Source organism: Callorhinus ursinus, unplaced genomic scaffold (assembly GCF_003265705.2).
Source record: "Callorhinus ursinus isolate GAN/ISIS: 27379988/994484 unplaced genomic scaffold, GSC_fseal_2.0 scaffold23, whole genome shotgun sequence".
Lineage (NCBI taxonomy): Eukaryota > Metazoa > Chordata > Mammalia > Carnivora > Otariidae > Callorhinus > Callorhinus ursinus.
In genome coordinates, this window is record NW_027397085.1 from 21,900,426 (window position 1) to 21,920,358 (window position 19,933).

At 44.6% G+C, this 19,933-nt stretch overlaps 1 protein-coding gene across 13 annotated transcripts in view; it reads left to right on the forward strand.

Moving 5' to 3' along the window:
* Nucleotides 1–19,933, forward strand: part of PPP2R2B (protein phosphatase 2 regulatory subunit Bbeta) — a 435,841-nt gene that overhangs the window by 328,962 nt on the left and 86,946 nt on the right. For all 13 annotated transcript variants that reach the window (XM_073905502.1, XM_073905500.1, XM_073905503.1 and 10 more), the window contains one exon: nucleotides 5,489–5,601. In XM_073905502.1, coding sequence (XP_073761603.1) covers nucleotides 5,489–5,601 — 113 coding nt within the window. The remainder of the gene's footprint in view (nucleotides 1–5,488; nucleotides 5,602–19,933) is intronic.

A 19,933-nucleotide genomic window follows, 5' to 3' on the forward strand; every position in this document is an offset into this window, starting at 1 on the left:
AGGCCGTCCGTATATAGCACTTATCCTTTTTAAAAATAACAAATTTATGACCGAATTACGTGAGACCCATTATCCGTAGTTTTTGATTAATTCAGATGATTTCCAGGTGTTTTTAGAATCTGACTTCCTTTCTTAAGATTCACTAAGTGTTATTCTGGGAACACATTTCAGAAAACTCAACATGCCATCCCTATGAGTTTGGCATACTGAATAGAAATTATTAATCCCTGAATATATTTGGGGGTTTGTAAAGGAGGTGGCTATGTCTCTCTGATACCATCAAGTTCTTGGCCAGGAGCGCAGGTCAAGAAGAGAGGGGGACCTACCAAAAAAGAGACCAAGAAGTGATTTCTTTCTCTCTCTCTCCCTCCATACTCTTCCTATACCGTTTGTTGTTTTAGGGGGAAGTTGATAGAAATAGGTTGGAGAGAGGACATAGGGGGTTGGATAGAGAGCCAAATTCCATATTAATTTCGTAAAACCTTTACACAGTGGAATGACCTGCCCTTAAGGTTCATAAAACCCTTGCTGAAAGAAGCCATCTATGCTCAGAACAATTCAGAATAAAATCATAAACTAAAGGGTGCTAATTGAATAGCGTCACAATTAAGAGGGTTAGTGTATAAAAATTGAAAAACCTCTATCAAGCAAATAAGCTGGAGAGCGCTTCATTTCATCCCACGTGTGAGTCTGCCTAGGAGGAATATACATTTAAGTATAAGTCAAGAAGCCAGGGATTTGCTTTTTTGCCTATCACCAGCACTGACAAGGTATTGCTCACATGTATGTAATAGGATCAGACATACATTAGTGTTTTTGAAGACAGGAAACAGAAAGAAAGATTTATCATGATTAATTTTGGATCGTGCAAGTTGAGTGTCTTGTAGATTTGCTCCTTTTCTCATTTTTCCTAAGTCTTTACAGTGAATTTTATTTTACTCTTCTGAAAAGAGGAGGGAAAGTTTTTAACGCATATGAACCCAAACTCCCTTGATTATAAAGCCAGTGTACCAATCTAAACACTCACACTTCTGAAAAGGCCAGTCTGGGGCTATTCAAGCATGGCTTATCTCAACATGACCAGATCTCCACTCATTTTTCCAGATTCTCAGTAATTTAATTCTTTCTCAGAACTGTCTATATTGTTCACTTTACTTTTTTCAACGCTGATTTCTTAAAAGCCAGACCACATGAATGTTTTTTTGTTTGTTTCACTGGTGAAGTTTTACTTAAAGGCTCTGCATATCCAACCCTTTAGAATAAAAGATACTTCTAATGATGTTGACTTAATTATTGCCGGCAGAGGAAAAGTGTCTGATTATCTGCTATGGCTAGCTTACTTTATATTGTGAAATTTACTCTATTGATTTTTACTATAACATCCAAAGCCTTATTAACTGCTTTGTGGTGGTGGGGGGGGACCAAAATCATTGAAATGCAATGAAGATTAATTATATAGCATAATGTTCTCTTAATTGAGTTTTTAAATAGTTTTTTGATTAACAAGGATATTATCTTCCCATTTGGGATGCTATTTCATATGCCAACAGCATCTCAAAATGATTCTTAGAAGAAAAATTCCCATGTTCTTATGCAATTTTCTTTTTTGTACTAATATTGAGGTTGAGAATTCCCCTTAAGCCAAATAGGTTAACATGCAAAAATTAATGAAAGACAATTGGAATTACTGTACAAAAGAGAAAATGAAGATAGATGATAAGATTGTGTTTAAAAGCTGCCACAAGTAATGATAAACTACTCAGAGAGCCGGCCAGAAAAAAGAAAAAGTCATTACTCATAGTAACAGCCACATGTTCCTTAGACTTTTTTTATCCACAAAGCTTCAAGATACTAAGTCAAGAAAAATTGTGTGATAATAAAGTCGAGAATGACTCCAGGCAACCCAGCCATGGGGAATTGGATTGAATTCACCATCAATTATCTTAAAAAAAAAAAAAAGTGCTTTTCTCATTACAGTTGGGTGCAGTTTTTATGTTCTGCTGGCATATATTTTCAACTTTACCATTTTTCATGAAAAATAAAACCAACATTCCATTTTGAATCTAGACTGAAATTACTTGGCAGGTGAAAACACGTTGCTTTACCTTGCTTTCTACTTCTGTCTTAATTCTTACGATGAGAGGGAAAGGTATACTTGATTTGGTTTGCATGCTATGAAAGTAGTATGTGTTCATCATAAAAAAAAATTTAGAAAAAAACAGGGAAGCAAAATGAAGATAATAAAGTGTTTACACCCAGAGAGAACCAGTATTATTAATGTCTTTTAAAGAAAAAAGCAGACGTGGATAAATAGATAAATCTTTTTGCTTCTTAATGAAAATGGGACTAACCTATAAGCTGTTCTGCAACAAGATTCTTTTTACTTCAAAATATAATACTTAACAACAGGAGCATCTTCCTACTTGTTAAATATCCTTCTAAAATATCATCACCTTTTCAATGACTGCATAGCATTCCCTTGTATGAGTTTTCTATAATTTACTACTAAATCTCCCTTTATTTGACCTTTAATTATTAACAAATTCTTACTATTATAAATTAGATATTTATAGGAGTAGATGTTAGTATGGATAGATATGATTAGGAAAAACATATTATAAATTATTCATAGAATATTATATATATTAAAAAGTAATGTAATTGCACACAAAAATATAATGAAAGGATGTATACAAAATGTTCCTAATAGTTTTCTTTGTCTAGTGGAATTGAAGGAAATGTTAAATTTTTTTTTTAACTTTCTGGCTCATTTTCATTTTTTGCAATTATATTTACCACTTATGTAATAAAAGAAGGAAATAAAATATAAAATCTGTATATGCAGTATTACTATAGGTTTGTACCCCACCCCCCAAAAATGCAGAGAAAAAAATACCCCAAGTACCTCTGCAAAATGTTAACAAGGATTGTTCCTGACTAGAGGGATTGTAGTTGATTCTTACTTTTTATGTTCTACCTGTGGTTTCTCTATTTCTCTGTGTAGCAATGTATTGTTCATAATAAAAAAAAAAAAAATAGAAGAATCACCTTGCAAATGGGACAGGATATATTCCAAAGCCGAGCAATAGGAAATATTCGGTGTTAAATGTCTCTGATTTGTGTTGTTCTGAGTCACAGCTGACTGGTCACTAATCCAGCAACTGTATAAAACAGGACTTCTGCTTCATTTTCTCACCCTAAAATGCAGTGCATGCGGCAGCAGGGTATCCAGAGAGGGTAGGAGCAGAGGACTGTTGGCATACAGATAGGAAGTGCAGAATTCAACTCTGGGTCTGGGAAAGGCTTCCTTGTCTTCTGTCCCAGTACAGGCCAGGGGGAGCGCACGGTTCAGGGCGCGTACATCTTACACTGAGCAGCCTGGCCGGGTCTGCCAGCACACGTGACCAGCTGGAATCATCCCCAGATAATAGGAAACAGGGGCACTGACCTGTTAAAGTAGCCAAATGGTTGCTGAAAGCCGACTTCAGAATGGGGTGCATTTCAGATCTCTGAGGGCCAGGCCTTTGGCGAGGAGACATGGAGAAGGGAGATGAAGGGGCAAAGGCGAAAGAGAACCCTACTAGAGGCCGGGGCAGGGCCGGCTCTTCTCCCCACCGTATTACGGAGGAAACGGGATGTGCTGACATCACCGCGGGATGAAACTACCGCCGTCAGGGCAACATGTTATTATCAGAGAATAGTTGCCCCCTTTGCAAATTCTAACAGCTGCCCTTTGTCATCCATTATTGGCAGGCCACCCCTGTGTTCAGCACTATATGCCCAGTGTTCCATTTCATCCTCCTGAGAGCCCCGTGGGGAAGGCACTATTTGCCCCAACTGACAAATAAAGAAACCGAGGCATAGAGAAGTTAAGTGCCTTGATTTGTAAGGTTGAAATATGTGGGACATACTTATACTAAAAACTCCTTTGTTGTTTCTCTGAATTTCACATTGAATTGGGCGTTCTGTACTCTTTCTCCTGATAAATCTGGTACTCCCGCTTGTCACTTGAAGAAACGGGGCACCTACTACCTAGGAACCCCTGTCCTGAGCCACGTGGCTGGCTGGAGTGCGAGTGAAGGTATGGCCCAAGCTCGTCTGGTTCCCAAACCTACCCGATGCAGGCACAGAGGAAGAAGGCATTCCAGTCCCTGCCTTCCACAAGAAAAGCTAGAGGGAAAACAAATCATGAATGCAGGACCCGTTCCGGAACGCCTGCAGATGCACGTGGGCCACACATATGATCTGATTGGCCCAAACGTGTTTTCTTAAGAAAAGGGAAGGCCAGCCTACAGGTGGGGCATGCCATCTCCTGCCTCCCAGAGGCCCCCAGCCCCTCTCACTCGTCCCCCCGGCCTGCCTCACCCCTGTACACATTGGAGACCTTGCCCTGCTTTATTGCTAGGGAGAATGACAGGTGTCAGCCAGTGATGGAAAGTGCTGGAACACTACACAGGGAAGAAAAGTAGTTTCCAGCTAGGGATTCCAAGAAGACTGCAAGGGGAAAGGAGCGTTTGGATGAACATTCTTAGGATTTTATATCTCTGAGTATTGCTAGCAAGATGCACTGTATAGACGGGATTGATTCGTTCACGCACCCAACAGTTATTGAACATCCACTGTGTCCCAGGCACGGTTGTAGGTGCTAGATGTGTAGTGATGGGCAAGACAGAAATCCCTGCCTCCAGCGAGTTTACATTCTCAGGAGGGAGACGTAACAAAGCGTTGTCACATAGTGAGAAGTGGCAAGAGGAAACATTCAAGCAGGCGGAGCAGGCAAGAGAATGGTGGGGACGTTTTGATGCAGGTTGGTTAGGAAAGGCCCCTCTGGGGGGTGGGACACGAACAGAGCAAAGTGAAGGAGCAAGTCACCTGCAGAAGACGGCCGAGGGCTTTCGGGGAAAAGGCGCAGCTAGTGCGAAGCCCGAGGCAGGCGTGGGGACCACAACGTATACGGGGCGCTGTAGAGAAGCCACATGGCTGGAGCACAGGGCGAAGGGGGCAGGCGGCGAGATCGGAAAGGGTGAGGAAGTGCAGGTCACGGAGGGCCTTCCAGGTCACGGTCGGGGCCGTGCTTGCTGGGGTGGGACCCTGAAATGGGGATACCTATCTCTTGGGGTTATGGTGAGCATTAAATAAATTTTCCATGACAAGTGCTAATAACATAGTGACACAGCTAGTTCTGTATATGTGACTGCTCTTATTCAGTGTTCAATAAATATTTTTATTGAATGAACCAAAATAATATATAAGCTCCAGGTGTCATAGGCCATTGGTCTGGGCACGCTATTTGGTTTTGTGCTGAAACTTGAGCTCTGCCTCCAGATGACATAAGATTTATGCCCTGAATCCCTGACGTGAACAGCAGTCCCTTCCATCCTCAGCTCCACCTCCCCCTGCCTCCTGCCCCGCCACCTCTCCACACACAAAACTCCTTGACAAGATGGTTTTCACTGTAATCTTGATTTCCTCTGGTTGCCCTCCACAGATAAAACTGTGAAGCTGTGGAAAGTCAGCGAGCGTGATAAGAGGCCGGAAGGTTACAATCTGAAAGATGAGGAGGGCCGGCTCCGGGATCCTGCCACCATCACGACCTTGAGGGTGAGCCCAGGGGGGCAGCTTTGGCTCCCGTCTTTCGCTTCTCTTGGCCACTGGGTGCCGAGGAAGGGCTCCCCGGTGTGGCCACGGGCTGGGCGTGGCTTTAGGTTGCCACTGTCACGTGTGAGTGAAGGAGATGAAGCAGAGACTCGCTCTGAGTCTCTGACGGCAGAGGGAGGGGCGGGACGGGTCTGAGCTCTGACCACTACAAATGCGTGTCCTTCATTTATCCCAAGACTGGCCCACAAGGCCACTACCATGCATTACTACAATCTTAGCCTCTGCTCACAGTATCGAAAATGTTCTGAGCATCTTTTGTACTCAAGGTGCAAGGGATGGGAGTACCCAAGTGGCAAGTTGGGATCTTGTGATTTAGAACATTAACTTGTGAATCTAATGGGCCTGGGTTTGAATTCTGCCCCTCATCAGAATTTCATGTGGTCACTTAACCCTTTTGAACTTGAGTCATGCAAGTTATTTTTAGTTTCTCTGTCTGTAAAACAGTGAACCTATGACTTACTCAACCTAAAACCGTGAACCCCATACTTGACTAAACATGTGCTGGGGGTGGAAGGCCCTCCTTCCATGGCCGGTCCTCAATACGTGATCTCTGCTGTTAGTCTGAGCCCCTCCCTCCCTGCCCTCCGGAAATACACAGTCTGGTAGAGAAAGGATTTGTAGGTCTACTATAAAGATGCTTATGGCACTAAATAGAGTAAGAGAAATGCAGGGGGTGTCAGAGAGTTATAGTTTGATCAAAGGAGGAAGAAATGGTATTTGGCTCTGGGAGACCAGGAAAGGTCTCTTAGGAAAGTGGTGTTAAAAAGGGATTTCTAAAAGCAAACTTTTAAGGGAAGGCTCTCTGGATGCAGGTTAAAGTGGTTCAGGACTCAGTGGTGAGTTTGGTTTTGGATGTGTTTAACCTGAGTGGTAAAGCAGACACATGTTGAGACCAGCCCTAGCCCCAAGGGACTTCCCAAACTGTGTCAGATACGTGCTTTCAGATACCAGCCGCTCTACTAAAGACCGAAAACCGAGAAGGGGCACAGTGCAGTACATGTGGGGAGAAGAGGTGGTCACTCGAGGTTCAGAAGCAGCTACGGGAATTGAATGATTAGTGCCTGATTAGCCCACTTGTTTGTTTATTCATTAATTCATTTGTTCCTCTCTTTATTCAGCAGGTGCTTTTTTTTAAGATTTTATTTATTTATTTTAGAGCCTGAGCAGGGGGAAGGGCAGATGGAGAAGGAGAGAATCTCTCAAGCAGGCTCCCCGCTGAGTGCGGATCCCAATGTGGGGCTCAATCTCATGACCCTGAAGTCATGACCTGAGCTGAAACCAACAGTCGGACACTCAACTGACTGAGCCATCCAGAGGCCCCCCAGCAGGTGCTTTATGAACTCAGGCTCGTCGCCGGCCACAGTGCTAGGCTGTCGGGTACCCAGTAGTCCCGGGTACCTGGTCGTTGGTCTTCTGAGCAAATAAGCATTGGCTATTCTGTTTCCTCTTGTCAGCCTGTGCCTTCAGCCTGAAGAACTGCCGTGCAAGTCTTCCATATCAGGCTGGGCTGATGCTCTAAAGGCTCGGAGGTTTTGCAGAGCCGAGGGTAGAGTAGTGAAGAGTATGGACATTGAGTCAGTCAGTCTGTCCTGGGTTAGAACTGTGGCACCATTGCTTTCCACCTGGGGACCTTGGACATATTAATTAAAGTCCTTGTGCCTCCCAAGTCCCACGTGCATTACAAGGATTCACTGCTTTCTGGGATTTTTGTGAGAAATTCGTGCTATCTTGTGTGTGATGAAGTGCTTAACGTTGTCGTGTCTCATTCCCAGAAAGCACTCACTAATGTGTGTTCCCTGCTGTTGGTTTGGTATTATCTTCATCATTATCACAGCTGTTATTATTCCCTACTGACACAAGAAAGTTCATATTCTTTTCCTTTTCATATACTTTTTATACTGTTATATTCAGTCTACAAGCCATTCACTGATACCTAGTGAGCGGCAGGCGATCCACTGGCTGTCCAAGGGGAATAAGACAGTCTTTTGCTCTGTGGAACTCAGCAATCCTGTGGGGAAAACAGAGGGCTTAGGTGCCACTGGGGAGTTCACACCATGACCTTCTGCCCAGTTGTCATCTTGTCCTTGTTTGCTCTGTGGACGGACTTTCTCAGATGACGTCTGTAGTTCCCACAAAGAGTTCCTGGTGTCCCTGGCATTCTATGGGATTTCATATGACTTGTGGTTGGCCGCTCCGAGATGCCGCCCGCATGATGAAGAGAAGGCCTCTGTGTATGTTTCCATTACAGCGGAGATGCTGAAGTGGACTCGGTACCCATCAAACGCGGAAGGAGGCCTTGAGGTGTGGCTGCAAGTTAGAAAACCCCAATTCTGGTTCTTGCTTTCGTCTTAACAAGCTGTGTGACCCGGGGCCAGCAAATCACATTTCTTCTCTCCAGTCTTAGTTTCCGAGCTGCCACACAGAGGACTGAATAGTCTGTGCTGTTGCATCCACGGTGCGAGTTCCAGATTCCCGGGACCCGACCCCAGTGATTCCCTTCAGCAAATGGAGGTGATCCAGCGAAATCTACATGTTTAACACAAGCCCCTGGTGGTTGAGACAGAGGGTCTGTGGTCACTGGATTTTATCATCTCTAAGGCTCCCCCTGAGCTATCATTTTTTTATGAGCCTCTGCTACTTTTCAATCATTTCAACAATTACTACATCAACTAGAGAGACACATTTGCTATAATACTGTAAATACCCATATTTGATTTCACCCCATCTACTTTCCTAGGCTTTCCAATATCCTGTGTTTCAGTGTAATCATCCACGCTGCACCATTCTTTGGATGAAAACACTGAAAAGGCCAGCCTCCTTTCCGTTTTGATCCCAGTAGTAGAAGAAGGGAAAAACAAAAAACAAAAAACAAGCAACCCTGAAGACCATAGTTTCAGAACAATGACTCCAAACAGAGAATGAGCTGACGTGATATTAATCAGACTGTAATTTACTAACACGCTCCTCTCTCGAAATTTGCATTGCCAGCATTTGTGGCTTTTACCCCCTCCCTTGCCTTATGATTACCTCTTGCTCACTTTTCATACTTTCCAGTTCTGTGCGGATCTTGAGAGTGAGAACATTTAATAATACCTGACAGCTAATTAATCCTCACTGAGTAATGAACCTGTTCTGTTTCAGTGCTAGGAGGCTCAGCTTTTCAAAGCAAGAATGTAGCTATTTTCTTTTTTCACGGAAGAGATAGCCTTTTAAATCCAATCACTCATTACCCAGAGAGGCACCATATTGCCTGCTCTGTATATAACATCCAAAGCAAAAATCATAATGATAATTTAATAATAACACCTTATAGCTGTAAAGTGCCATTTATATCACCAGTTGTTTTCTTACCTAATCCCTTGATTCATCTTCAGAACAGCCAGTGGGAAGGCCAGGGAAAATGCTGGTACCTAGTATTATTATACCCCATGCACCATGCTGCACACTCTATCTGCATCAGCTACCACCTGCGGGACAGTTTGCTGTTAAATACCCATTGTACAGATGAGGCTCAGAGAGGTTAAGTAGTATGCCCAGGATCACGCAGGACTAAGAATCAAATCTTGATCTCCTTTGCTGTGGACCTGAGCCCTTAAACCTGGTGCAGTCTCAAAGAGAGAAGTGACTTGCCCAGTGCCTGCCAGCTGGTGATTCCAGAGCTGGGACTGAAAATGAAGAGCTATGGCTCTTACACTTGGACACGTACACTGGAGGATTTGAAATGGCTTTCAGTTAGTACCAGTATTATTCCAGATCAGGATGCCTGTCTCTCTCTCTCTCTCCCCACCCGCTCCACTTTTCTCTCTTCACCCCCACATTCATACACAGTGGGTTTTCAGATCCCTGACCTCAGAGTGCGGGAACAGTGACCCCAAGGTTTTCAGTAATTCAGCTTAGCAAGTTTCCCCTGGCCTTCCTGCCCAGCCTCCCAATAGCAAGGTGTAAGCAGCCCTCAGAACCCTTTCTAGTCAAAAGAAACTCATAGTTCTAGTGACTTCATCAGCCTGGGATGGAAGCTGGGTGGTGAGAAATCACACTTAGCATATTTCTCCCTGCAGGAGGAGCCTGGAGTTATTTGCCTCGTTATGGTTGGCTGCCAGTGCCCTGGGAACCTAGGCCAGATTGGAATTTGTTTTTTAACAAGTTATAAATGTAGATTTCAGAAGGTGTGATCTCCCACGCTGTGACTTTGCCATAACCGCCCCCCAAAATGAAGGGGCTGTAATGAATTCCAGTTTTCCAATGGATTTTAGCTAAAGCTTCCTTATAGCTAATATAAATAATAATAATAATAATAATAATCATGTGTATTAGGTGCTTACTCTATGTGAGATGCTGGATTTCATATCCTTCGATCATGTAGTTCTACCAGTAACTCTGCCAGGTACGTTCTCTTACTCTCTCTGTATCATCCAAAGCCTGCCTTCCTCAGAGAAGCTCTCCTAGAATTCCCTAGGGAAAAATCACACCCTCGGATCTTCCCCTTCACTTTTGGTGGCCTTACCCTGCCCCTTGTTTGCTAGCTTGTATCCTTACCTAAGATATCAACTGTCCATTTTCCGCTGCCCCTCCACCTCCTCTTAAACATAGCCTCCAAGAAAGCAGGAGCCACGCTGGGTTTCCTCCCATAGCCCCAGCACCTAGAACACGCAGCACATGGTAGGTCATGTATTTGTCAAATGAATGAATTTACACAGAAGTGGAAACAGAGTCTTAGTGAGGGCAAGGATTTTACCCAAGATCTCATGGCTAGCAAATGGCAGAACTGGGATGCAAACCTACTCTATCTGATCCCAAGTTTTCATTATGATTCCTTATAGTTTCTGCCTTCCTAAGAAGATATTAATTCATGATCAGAGACAGGGGAATTTCATTCTTTGTGTACCTTGGAATTCTTCAGCAGAGCTTTCTTAATGCATGAGCTTGACTTTGGTGGGGCAGCGGGAACAAGGAATGAGGACTGCAAAGGCTTTTCTGTCACAGGGTGGGCACACAGTGGATGCACTGTGTTTTAGAAAGATGAAATGACCTCCTGTTTTATACACGAGCCCTCTGCTGGTGACTGCCTCTGTCTTCCTCTCAGCCTCAGGACACGCACGCACACGTGATGTTCTGGACTAACATTTTCCCACATAGAGTGACCCTGATGTTTGCATATGTCATCAGTAGCTGCTTGGATACCTCTCCCCCCACCCCACCCCCGCCGCCATCTGAGACACCTTGGCCCGTCAGCATGAGCGTTTGCCAGCTCTGAACTCAGCAGGGGTCATCTTGAGGATTGTCGCTAACAGGTCACGAGGTTAGTAAGGTTGATTAAACAGACTAGCTCTTTTCCCGAAAGTGATCCTTTCAGTGAAACAACTAGTCCAGCTACCGGATCTGTTCTCTAAAGAACTGATTAAACAGACCAGGGGGTTAAGTGAAGCAACTGCATGTATTCAGCCTTTTCTAGGGACCGGCTCTGGGCTGAGCAGTGTGTAATGTATGTTTTGCAATTCTTTCTTCATTGCAGTCCTGTGACTTGGGCATCATGCCTGTTTTACGGGATGTGTAAACAGAAGCTCAGGGAGGTAAATACTGGCTTAAGGCCCCACAGATAATAAATGACAAAGGCAGGAATGGAGCCCAGGTCTGTCTGATCCCAGAGGTCCTGCCCTTCCCCATTATGCAGGACTTTGTATTGTGTGGCCCCTGATCGAGACAGCAGCAAGGGCGATAGCATCTGACACGTAGAACTCTTTACTGTATTTTTATCCTATTGAGTGCCTGCTGTGCGTCAGGCACTGTGCTAGGTATGTACTTCCAAGTGGATCTCCCACAGATGAGTGCAACGCACTCCCTTTCCTCAAGAGGAAGGTGGAAAGAAGATACAAGTGCCTGCAACCAGAAATTAATGGAAGCAATAGTTCTTAAACTTCAGAGTGCCTCATGGGCCCCTGGGAGGCTCTGTCGAGTACAGTCCCTTCTCACCAGGGATTCTGGCGTAGAAGGTCTGAGTTGCACCCAGTGAATCTTTGACAAGACCCCTCCTGGAAAACCCCCCGGTGATCCTGGTGCATGCGGTCCCTGGGCCACCCTTTGAGAAACGGCGGATAGGATAAGGGTCACGAGACCAGCACAGAAGATTGCCATATCAGAGGAAGAAACAGAAGGGAAGGAGGTACAGGACTAGGAAGGAGTTTCCAAGATGCATCTTGACGGATAGATGTTCTTTCATGCTGGGTATCTCATTTGATGCTCCCACGGATCGTGGGAGGCAAGCAGGACATGAACTGATATTTTCCTCTTTCTTACGGTATGGAGGTAATTATCCCCATTATATAAGGGGAAAACTGAGGCTCTGAGAAGCAGATATTTTCTGTCTAGACACAACCTTATGCTTTTTTGATGCCTCTATGGTACCCATAGAGGATGGAGGATGAGTAACCCCAGTTTCAGGGCAGACTACTGGGTGAGTCAAGATCGGCCAGCCCTGCCCAGGTTTTAATGTTGCCTTTATGCTTTGATACCCGAGGCCTCTTAGGACACAGATACAGCCTTCCCCTACCTATTTTTAATTTTTCTAGACTTCATTTTGTGATTTATTGCTGAGCCGGGGACTTAATATCCAATCCTTTTACAGTTTCATCTTTCCTTTCCTTATATTTGTTGCAAATAACAATGAAGTGTTTAGCTACTGCAGTGAAAAATCAATCAAGCCTGTTCCATATTCACAGGCTTGCAATGGCACCCGGATGGCCCCCTGGATTAGATTAACTTCCTGCATGTGTCACTGTGGTGTGGGTAATTTCTCAACCTTCGCTCCATCCCTCCCACTCCTGCGTCGGTGGATGGATATTGAGATTTCCCATTGATTGACTGCCCAGAAAGAGAACGCTGACGTGTGATGTGTGTAACTCAGCGGGACGCACATAGTCTGTGTTTATGAAAATAAATAATAATTTCTGTTATCATTATTGATTGCCATCATTATCTGATTGTATCTGTCTGTGTCATGGGGTTTCAGTTATGGGATCAGAAAGCACTCCACAGGAACCTCAGGCACAACCCTCCCCAACAAGCCTCTGCATTTTGATGTGTTTTGCCTCTTGAGGGTGAGGGTTAGGGATGTCTCCATCCTGTTCTTTGGCTAATGTTCGGTGAGACAATGTTAGTTGTGTTCAGTGTTAAGCAAAGGAACTTATTCTGTTGGAATAATAATAAGAGCAGCCAGCATTTATTGAGGATTTGCTGTGTTCCAGGGACAGTGTACATATATTGGCTGATTTAATCTTTGGGATAATTATAGCCTTTATGTAGGGACTGAGATAAACCTCATTTTAGAGATGTGATACCAGAAGTCAGAGAGGTTAAGCAATGTGCCTGAGGTCACACAGCTGCTAAGTGGCAGTGTTTGGACTTGAATTCATGTTTTTACTATCCTTCCTCTCATATCAAAATAGAATATCTGGTCTATTCATCTGAATAGTCCATGTAAACCACGCTCTGAGTCAGCAGGAACTAGAAGACAACCTATCAAGGAAGCTGTAGAAGCTGCTGGTGCCTTGGGCACGGGTGAGTTTTTCCATGTTGTTTTGGGGGAAGGAGGAGCAGAAAGGATGCATGGAACTAGGTCATGGCTTAACCAAACCTGGATGATGATGAGACTCTGGGAACGGCTTAAATCATTCCCAGCTCACTGACTCAGAATGTGCAGGAGCAGAGCCAAGGGATCTTCCCGTACCTCTCAGCTCTGTCCCAGTCCAGAAGACCACCTGGGTGTGAGCGGCATTGGCACGATGATGACCTGAAAGGTCCGGTCCAAGGTGAAGGTTCTCTGGTTTCATTGTTTAAGTTCTTTCTTTGACTTCTTCCTTCCTCCCACCTCAGGGTACTACATAGCATAATTTGAGGGCAACCTTATTATCAAAACGAAGTTGGTGCTATACTGAGTGATTTGATTTGGAGTAAGCTTCTGCAAGCCATCAAGGTTTAGGTTGTGTGTGAGTGGGTCTGCCCTTCAAGACTCAAGTTCTTTTCCCACCCTATTCCTTATGGAATCAGCGGGCAGCCCACCTGATGGCCAGTGTACTCTAAGAGATAACACTATTGCAGATACTCATTAAATACATACTGTGTGCCAGGCTTTCTGCTGGGTACATCACAAACGCCATTTCTTGCAGCCCTGTGGGGTGCGTACTCTTGTCATCCCCATTGTACAGATGAGGAACTTTATTTCAGAGCTGAAATGACTTACCCACAAGCTATAGCTGCTAAGTGGCAGTCACATTTTTAACCACGTTCTCACTGACTCTGGAGTCTCTGATCTTAACACCATACTGTGGGTCTCCAGGAAAGGGACCAGGGCTCTGGCCACATGCCAACCATCATCTATAAGATGGAGATCACCATGCTAACAGAGTAATATGCTGACAGTGTGTGGCATGATGCCTTGTGAACGGTGGATGATCAGCATTATTCCCTTTCTCCTTTCCCCTCCCCTCTTGTCTGTCATCTGGAGACCAGGAGTTTCAGGAAAGTCTGATGAATATAATTATAAAGGCTCAGTGCAGTGTGATGTCTGGGGCCCAGCAATCCATTGTGCCTGATTTTGAGTGTGTGTTTGTACTGACTCTCCAAAGCTGCCTCAGATTCACAGTGCATTCTCGGACTATAAAGTATTTTCTTTCATCTGAAAGCTACCTTTGTTCTGCTGCCTTTCCAGTGTAGTAATCAGACTCAATGTAAATGTAAATATAAGCAGAATCCTATACCTGGTTTAAGATCAAGTTCTTTTTGTCTCTTGCTCCTACCCCCTTTGAAGGCTACCATGGCTTCTTAAATGTGATAGGAACTGGTAAATGCCACTCCCCATATGTACACCTAATGGCAGTGGGAAGCTAAGAAGCCCACTAATATTAGAAAAAGAAAAGAATCATGTTAGTGAAGAAAATCTTGATGTTTCCATGGCCTCTGATGCAGTTTCTCTTGAGATTCCCTGGTCATGAGGCAGGACCATATGCTAGACTATGACCTGTTCTTTTCCCGACGTCGGTCATTAACTCGTGTGGGTTTCAGAGGTGTGGTAAGGTTGGCCAGGCCAGGCAGGCTGCTGGCCTTTGTTAGGCTCTGCAAGCAAGGATCTTGTCACTGTGTCAAACCTAATTCACGCTGACCCAGATGGATTTTTCTCAAAAGAGAAGTTATCAGTATAGTTTCACCCATCTTTTCCTTTCAAGAGCTCTCGGTATATTTTTACAGTAAGTGGAAAATCCAGGCACAACTGGTTGATTCAAGGAGAAAAGTGCCTCCAATTCCTGAATTATTCAGGTGGAGTTAACCTGAATTAGGAGTGTGATGGGAAAGACATTGTCCCCAGACCAGGTCCTGGCTCAGAAACAGGAGCTCACTGTTGCTGCAATGAGAGGTGTGAGTCCGATCCCCTGTAGTGACACCTGCTCAGGTATGAGTGTGCGGGCGTGCACAGCCCAAGAAACCTTAGAACGTCCACAAAGCCCCGAACGGATTCCTATTTGTCCGTTAGACTTACTTAACCAGAGATCAGAAATACGTGCCTAAATCCCTTCTGCTACCAGCTCATGCAAAGAACTAATTTGAAGCCACAGAAGAAATTCTAGGGCTCCTGCTCATTATACATAAGATTTTTGTAAAAAATAATTAACACAGGTGGGTTTAGAATCAAGTTCAGTAGAAGATAGGATCACTTTGATCCTCGTACATTGCAAACCAGGCTCTACCTGATGCTTTGATGTAGCATTTTAAATACCAGTCCTTACCTGAGAAAACGATTTTTTAAGTACTTCCCTAGAGGTTAATGTACAAGAAGATCCTTTTTTTTTTTTTTTTTTTTTTGGTGCAAAGGAACTGGTTGGAGGAAGACGTTTTATAAGGGCACTTCCATGTTAAAGGAGATTGTTATCAACAGAAATTCTTTGGATTCCTTAGAATGATTGAGCCGGGAGGAAAAGAACTTTCTACCTAAGGGTGTTAATTGGTATTTGCTTGAGGGGAGGAGAATGGGTCACACCCTTGTGATTTGTTGTGATCAGATGATCAGTTGCACTCGAGTCCTTCACCAGAAAATGTTAAGCAGTGATACACACACACACACACACACACACACACACACACACACACACTCACTCTCACAAATGTTTCTTGCTCAAGAGTATATGGGGAAACCCTCACTAAACACATTTAAACAAATGTATTTACTTCAGGGTTTCTCGGGACCTTTAATATACTGATAGAGGATATCAAACTTCAAGAAAGATATATGACATGTGATATTTTGCACCAAACTTAGCTGACCATGAAAAGCCCTTTGCTCGGCTCATGGAATCACTTTTCTTTATGCCATTCTCCTCGAAATGTGGTCTTTGGCCCAGTGCCAGTCTACAGATAAGGTACCAGAATATGAATCATCCCTCACTGAGCCACTGCCTTGTTCAGCTGATACTTTCATTTTCCATAGCAAGACTTTCTCAGCGAAGGAAGGAACGCATTGATTCTGTCTTAAGCTCCTTATCTTATCATCAACAATTAACAAATAGCTTGTGGGTCTGTTATTTCAAGCAGCACAGCTGTAGACCTCACCTGGGGAAATGCTGGCTGGAAGAATTGGGTCAGGGAAGAAGGAGTTCACCTGGTAGCATTTTCACTCTGCTCTTACTGCCTTGCCATCACAGAATCACGTTGATGGGGAAAGATTCTTCACTTTCAAGCTCATTAACATTAACTGAGCACTTAATAGTGTCTGGCACAGCACCAGGCACCTTGCGTACTTCCCCATTTAAGCTTCACCTCAACTCCGTGAGCTTAAAACTACTGTTGCCAGGGACACTTGGGTGGCTCAGTCGGTTAAGCGACCGACTCTTGGTTTCCACTCAGGTCGTGATTCTCCGTGTTGTGGGATCAAGCCCCACATCAGGCTCTGCGCTCCATACAGAGTCTCTTTAGAATTCTCACCCTCCCTCTGCTCCTCCCCCCGCTCCTCCCCCCACTCGCTCAGGCATGCGCTCCCTCTCCCTCTTTCTCTCTCTCCAAAAATTAGGTAAATAAAATCTTTAAAACAAAAACAAAAAACTATTGTTGCCATTTCAGATGAGGAAACTGCTCCACATGGAGAAAGCAGTTTGTGCAAGGTTGCTCACTAACAAGTGACAGAACCAGAGTTCATCCCTGGCTATCTGACTGTAGACTCCCCCTTCTTAGCCACCACGGTATCTGGCTTCCCAAAAGCCATGGCTTTCAACCCTCTGAGCCAATGGAGGTTTTATTCCCGCTGTCAGAGACCTCTTGAAGCAGGAACACCACATTAGCCAATCTGGAAACCAACCCTGTTCACAAATGTCTCCTTCTGTGTAGCTTAGCATCTCTTTAATCTACATTTATAAAGGGAAGGTTGCACATCTATAGTCCCAGATAGACGTGGCTGCCCTCATGGGTCTGACAAGGAGAAACTGGGTGGTTATGTGCTTTTGTCTAAAAACGGAATGGCACCAACTTGATGTGTCTGTGCCTGATGCTAATGCTCCTCAGCATTTGCTTCTCTGCTCTGTGATCCCACTTCCTCTCATTATTTCTGGGGCTTAGAGTTTTCTGCAACTTTGAATTAAATAAGGACATTGTCTATTTAAATGCCAAAATATCTAGACACAAGGGGAGCAAACTTCAATCATCCCATTGCAGTAGCAAACAAGCAGAATGTTTAGAAACATGTGAGAGCTTGATTTAAAAAAAACAACAAAAAAAATCATTTGCTCTCCAAATTCAAAGAGCATCCGAAAAAAGTATTCAGGGCAGGGGGTGAGGCAAGCAGGGGAACATAAGATTACCAATGAGTTCAGGAGTTGTGAGTTTAGGTATTGAGACGGAAGTGACAAAAGACAGCCATATTTGGTCCCATTGTTCTTTGCCACAATCAAGTCATCCCTGCACCTGAACCCACAGTTGACTGTCACATCAGTCCTGATTAGAGCCACCTTGGCCCTACGCAATGGTCAAATCAACTAAGAACAGATGCACCACCTGGATCTCACTCATTCTACAAGTATTTCTTGAGTCCCTACTGTAAGCCAGGCCCTGCGACGGGCCCTGGAGTGGCAGCAGTGAACAGGAATGACCACGTTCCTACCCTCATGGATCTAAGACTCTCTTTTGGTTGGAAAGGGCACGAATCAAATGCCGCCCCCCCCCCCCGCAGTGATACCAGGTGGGGGCTGCAGAAGACAGGCGGATGGTGCACAGGAAAACAGACGGGAGAATTTGATCCATTTGGGGAGAGCAGAGAATAAGTTCCTGAGCAACTATTAATTGAGCTGAGGCAGGAGGTAGGTGAGGAGAGGAATGGGAGGAACATTCCAGGCAGAGGAGATGCTGCGGGCCAAGGCCATGAGATAGGAAGTTGCACAGGTGAGCAGGGGATGGAACAAAGGTCAGAGTGGCCGGAATGCTGAGCACAAGGAAATGTGTGGTGACAGCAAGGTGCAGGTAACAAGGCAGGCGGGTCATGGGCAGACCATGCCCGGCATCACAGACCTTGCTAAGGAATCTGCTCTTTCCTCCCAAGAGCCGTGCAAGCCCTTTCTTCTCCACACTGGTCATTTTTGGAAACAGCTGTTATTTGCTCAGATAGCTAAATGTTCTGTACCCGGGACAGGAAATACACCACGGTAGAAGAGCTGTCGGCACAAACCAGGAAGTTATTGGCAGATACGAAGAGTTTAAATGGAGGAAGCCAATGGCATCTTGTCAAGGGGCCATGTCGCCCTCTGGCCCCTCGCCTGACACTGTTTTGATACATGTCAGGGCATGGCCTCCAAAGACCTTCTCCAATATGAAGGCATCCTCCCTCCAAGGTGAATCTTCCCGTGAGTGATTGAATTGTTTGGAGGGTCATAGAACCTGACAGCTCCCTATTACACAAAGGAAAAGATAAGTTTCCGATTAGTCCTGGGGCTGGAGGAAGCCAAGACAGAGTGCACCTGTCAGAACTGCTTACAACATATAAATCATTACCTCAATTTTCCATGCAAGAATTGGGCCAGAGAGAAAGAAGTGACTGAGTTTGGTTAGCAGTACAGAACCATTTTAAAGAGCTCTTGCCTGCCTCTGAAGCAGGATTTGCTCTGCTATCCATGCAGAGAGAATGGAGCCCCATGCCCAGAGGAATGACAGAGACAAATGCCCACTGGCTCCAGGAAAGGGCAATTTGTTTCTCTGGTGTTCACTGAGGGCCCTTACTGCTCATCTAACAAGAGCGGCCACCAAAATTTTCCCTGACTCCAAAGGGGAGCACATTTGGTATTGTGCTTGTTCTTTGTGAGGTCCTTGATTTCCCTATTGTGTAATCACCATAGTAATCATGGTTGTTGTCATCATTTTCCTTCTCTCGATCACCAAAAATCTCCAAGATAGCCAGGGACCATATGGGACTAACCTCCTGTCCCACAGTCCAGGATATCAAGGTGTATCTAGGGACAGAAAACAACCTAAAACTGAAAAAAAGGCTTGAGTGAAGGACAGCAAATCTGAAGATATTAAGTAAAAATTGAAAAGCCTAAATTGATTGGACAGTGCCCAAATATTCATTTCATTTTCATTCTATAAAATACCAAAGAGCTAGCAGAATGTGGGAGTCTGGAAGCCTCCAGTGGGAGAAGCTCCAGCACTGAGTAAACCCAAACTACCGACTTGTGTAGCAGACCCTAAGGAATGCTGCCTTGTGCATCTTCTGGGCTCCCCCTAGACTGAGGGGACACACCTGTGGGGGAACTCCTTCATTCTCCAGGACAGACGAGTTCCCCGGGCTTTTGAAAGGGGCTTTCATCACTGGCACTTGCATTAAAAGGGCTCCATGTTTTGTCCAGCTCGGATATTCCTGTTGCCAGTGATTGAGGAGCCTTTCTTCTTTTCCGCCTTCATGTATTTTAAAGAGAAGCATATCTTCAGAATCACAACACAGCCCAAAATGTGTTGGCTGCCAGTTAAAATTCCCTAGGACTAAGAAATGCAGTATATTTTCTGTGAACAAACCCAAAATATGAGTCAAGACAGTACACAGAGGGATGTGGGAGCTGAGTGAAGAAGTCACATGGATACTTTAAAATAAAACAGAATAATTGCTTGTTTGTTCAGAATGTGTGAGCAAAATGTTCTTATTGCCAGAAGAAATGTGAGGCCGACTTATTTCCACTTATCCTCTGGTAAGGGAGGGAAGCCCACAGTTGGAACTGTTGTGGGAGAGAGTCTAGTAGAGCAGTTACAGGAGTTT